The sequence below is a fragment of the Podarcis bocagei genome (assembly GCF_964188305.1).
Source record: "Podarcis bocagei genome assembly, chromosome: 13".
Classification (NCBI taxonomy): Eukaryota; Metazoa; Chordata; class Lepidosauria; order Squamata; family Lacertidae; genus Podarcis; species Podarcis bocagei.
Window position 1 is genome coordinate 49,529,357 of NC_138138.1, and position 3,724 is coordinate 49,533,080.

At 41.1% G+C, this 3,724-nt stretch overlaps 1 protein-coding gene across 1 annotated transcript; it reads left to right on the plus strand.

The window, feature by feature from the left end:
• Nucleotides 1–2,207: 2,207 nt before the first annotated feature.
• Nucleotides 2,208–3,104, plus strand: LOC308570785 (vomeronasal type-2 receptor 26-like; the record flags this gene model as incomplete). Its single annotated transcript, XM_081165703.1, has 1 exon — nt 2,208–3,104. The coding sequence occupies one exon, from the start codon at nt 2,208–2,210 to the stop codon at nt 3,102–3,104; it is 897 nt and encodes a 298-aa protein (XP_081021829.1).
• Nucleotides 3,105–3,724: the final 620 nt, after the last annotated feature.

Consider the following 3,724-nt stretch of genomic DNA (forward strand, 5'->3'; position numbering starts at 1 on the left):
GTAGTTGCTTGTAAGAATTTCGAGGCCAAGACTCATCTTTTCCACCAACTTCATACAGGTGTGAGTAATTTGTTGGAGTGGTGTTTTCATTTATTTGTTTTAACTGGGTGTTAGTCCAGGAAAGTAAGGCAAATCAAGAGATGATGTGGTAAATAGCTGAGGCAGTAGTGAGTGAAGGGCACACTTTCATCACCTTACATTAGCTTTCACTGGGTCACTGGGTGAGCCCTGTTGGCTTGGCATGCAAACTGGGGAAAACATTGAGCCAGTGAGTCTGCTACCTGCTTCTCACAAGAAGGAAGTATTCCTTCAAATTCTTCACTCCAAGGCTGCAGGCATTGCCTGTAAACAGGTCCCGGAGAGTGGAGTGACCTGATCCCTCCTGCCTTAGAGAACTTTCTGCCCAGACTCTATTTTGATTGCCAAATTCAGTTTGATTTGCACATCATTATATTCAATAGATATAAACTTTCTCCCGAAATACTGTGTTTTGAGTCTTCTCTTTAAGATGTGTTGGTAAAGGCAGTGTTACCAATGGTATAATTGATTCTGCCTGCAGCTGCATGAAAAGTGCTATCAGGGGCTGGAGGTGGCATTTTCCTATATTGTTATGCTATTTCTGAACTGTAGATTTCACCTTCTTTGTTGTGCCAGCAAGATGCAATCGCTGAAACCATTATCTTCTTTTATTTTTGTACAGACACCACCTCTTTCTTTGTGTAATGAGAAATGCGCTTTAGGTTACACCCGTGCCAAGAAGGAAGGGAAACCCTCTTGCTGCTATGATTGTCATCCATGTCCAGAAGGGAAGATCTCAAACCAGAGGGGTAGGAGATGTACTGGGATTTCTTTAAAAATGATATCAGGATTGATATTACCGTGGAGATAGTCATGAATATACAGAATACACAAACACACACACACAGAGAGAGAGAGAGAGCGAGAGAGAGTGAGAGAGAGAGAGAGAGAGAGAGAGAGAGAGAGAGAGAGAGAGCTATTTCTTACAGGGTATATTATTTTCTTAGTTGTCTGCAAAAACTTGACAGCAATAAAATTATTCAACAGATCTCTAAAGTTTACTGTAGAAGATTCCTGTTTATTCTCTATTGAATTCTCCTATATTCCATAGAAGTGGTCTAATTTCAATAAAGTCTTGGTCCCAATAATTCAAGCTACAACAAGCAGTCCTCCTACAGATCATCTCAGTTATCAAGCTGGAATAGAAGAGTTCTGTCCAATAGAATCATAGAATCATAGAGTTGGAAGAGACCACAAGGGCCATCGAGTCCAACCCCCTGCCAAGCAGGAAACACCATCAGAGCACTCCTGACATATGGTTGTCAAGCCTCTGCTTAAAGACCTCCAAAGAAGGAGACTACACCACACTCCTTGGCAGCAAATTCCACTGTCAAACAGCTCTTACTGTCAGAAAGTTCTTCCTAATGTTTAGGTGGAATCTTCTTTCTTGTAGTTTGGATCCATTGCTCCATGTCCGCTTCTCTGGAGCAGCAGAAAACAACCTTTCTCCCTCCTCTATGTGACATCCTTTTATATATTTGAACATAGCTATCATATCACCCCTTAACCTCCTCTTCTCCAGGCTAAACATGCCCAGCTCCCTTAGCCGTTCCTCATAAGGCAGCGTTTCCAGGCCTTTGACCATTTTGGTTGCCCTCCTCTGGACACGTTCCAGTTGGTCAGTGTCCTTCTTGAACTGTGGTGCCCAGAACTGGACACAGTACTCCAGGTGAGGTCTGACCAGAGCAGAATACTTCTCTTGATCTAGATGCTATACTCCTATTGATGCAGCCCAGAATTGCATTGGCTTTTTTAGCTGCCGCTAAATACTCTTGATCTGAAATGTTTAAAGCTCTGTAAATTAGTACTAGAACCATGAATCTTCCTTGATAAATGATGATTGGGCAGTGCAGATATATTAACAATGGCCATGTATGCTCTCAGCTATGCACCACCATTAACAGGGGGAAAGCTATCACAGCCCAGGAAAGGGCCATGATAGCCCTTCACATGGATCCAAGATGTTAATTGTTGGGGATCATAACCAAAAGTGGCTGGTCAATATAAGGTTATGTCCTTTACTTACCTAGGAGTCATAATTCAAGGCTTTTCAATTTTATGCATTATTTCTGCCAAGCATGACAAGAGAAGATTTCCATGTATAGAAACCTGTCTTTTCCTTTCCAGACATGGATGACTGTTTTGAATGCCCTGGCAACCAGTATCCAAACAATGATCAGGATGGATGCCTTCCAAAACAAATAACCTTCTTGTCTTATGGAGAAGCTTTGGGGATAATTTTGGCCACTTTGGCTCTTTCCTTTGCTTTTCTCACTGCTTTGGTGCTTGGAATCTTCTTGAAGAAACGGAATACTCCCATAGTCAAAGCCAACAACCGGAACCTCACCTACACTCTCCTCATCTCCCTCTTGCTTTCTTTCCTTTGTGTTTTGGTATTCATTGGCCAGCCTGACGCACTGACCTGCCTCTTTCGACAAACTGCTTTTGGCATGATCTTCTCAGTGGCAGTTTCTTGCATATTGGCCAAAACCAGCATTGTTGTTCTAGCTTTCATGGCCACCAAGCCAGGATCCAAGATGAGGAGATGGGTGGGGAAACCATTGTCCACCTCCATAGTCCTTTCCTGCTTTCTTCTTCAAACCACCATTTGTACTTTGTGGCTGTCAACCTCTCCCCCATTCCCAGATTTAGACATGCATACCATGATGAAGGAAATTGTACTGTTCTGTAATGAGGGGTCAGTCCTCATGTTTTATTGTGTACTGGGCTACATGGGCTTCTTGGCTATTGTCAGCTTTACCGTGGCTTTTCTAGCTCGTAGGTTGCCTGACAGCTTTAATGAAGCCAAGTTTATCACCTTCAGTATGTTGATCTTTTGCAGTGTTTGGCTGACCTTCATCCCATCCTACCTGAGCACAAAAGGAAAATATATGTTGGCTGTGGAGATCTTCTCCATCTTGGCCTCCAGTTTTGGGTTATTAGGCTGCATCTTTTTCCCCAAATGCTATGTTATTGTACTGAGGCCCGAGCTGAACACCAGGGGACAGTTAGCTAGAAGAAACTAATAATCAGCATAACCAAATTATCTAAATCACATTACCTTTAAATTTCATTGATTGGTGAAGAGTGGCACACCCGCACAGCTTACAAAAGCAATGGGACCTCTGAATGGTTGAATCAACCATGTGTTCCATTAAGTCAGGAATGATGATGACATGAAAGTTGGGAAATAATGTATCAAAGTGTCTCTTGGAAGAGTGTTAGCCAGCAATTTTCTTTACTTCTAGTAAGGTTCTATTCCAATAAATCATAATTCTCCAAAAGAACTTTCATGTTTCTTGTATTGTTGATTTCAAGAGATTTATTGCCCCTTTTGTGTCATATTGATTGTTTAAAAAGAGGATTAGATAAATTCATGGAAAAGAAAGCTATCTGTTGCTAGCTTTGTAGCTTTATTCACAAACAGTGTATTCCTGTCCTTTAAGTTGTGAATCGATTATTCCAAGTCTAGGAATAATTGCTTAAATTGGTTTTATATTTTCTTTTTATGTACTCAGTTTTCAGGATGACATTTTTCTTTAACTTATTTTTCTTCCCTTTAATGAAACACATTACAGCTTTCTTCCTTTCACTACTATGTAGGACAAACTGAGACATTAACTATGATAAGGTAAATATGATTTCA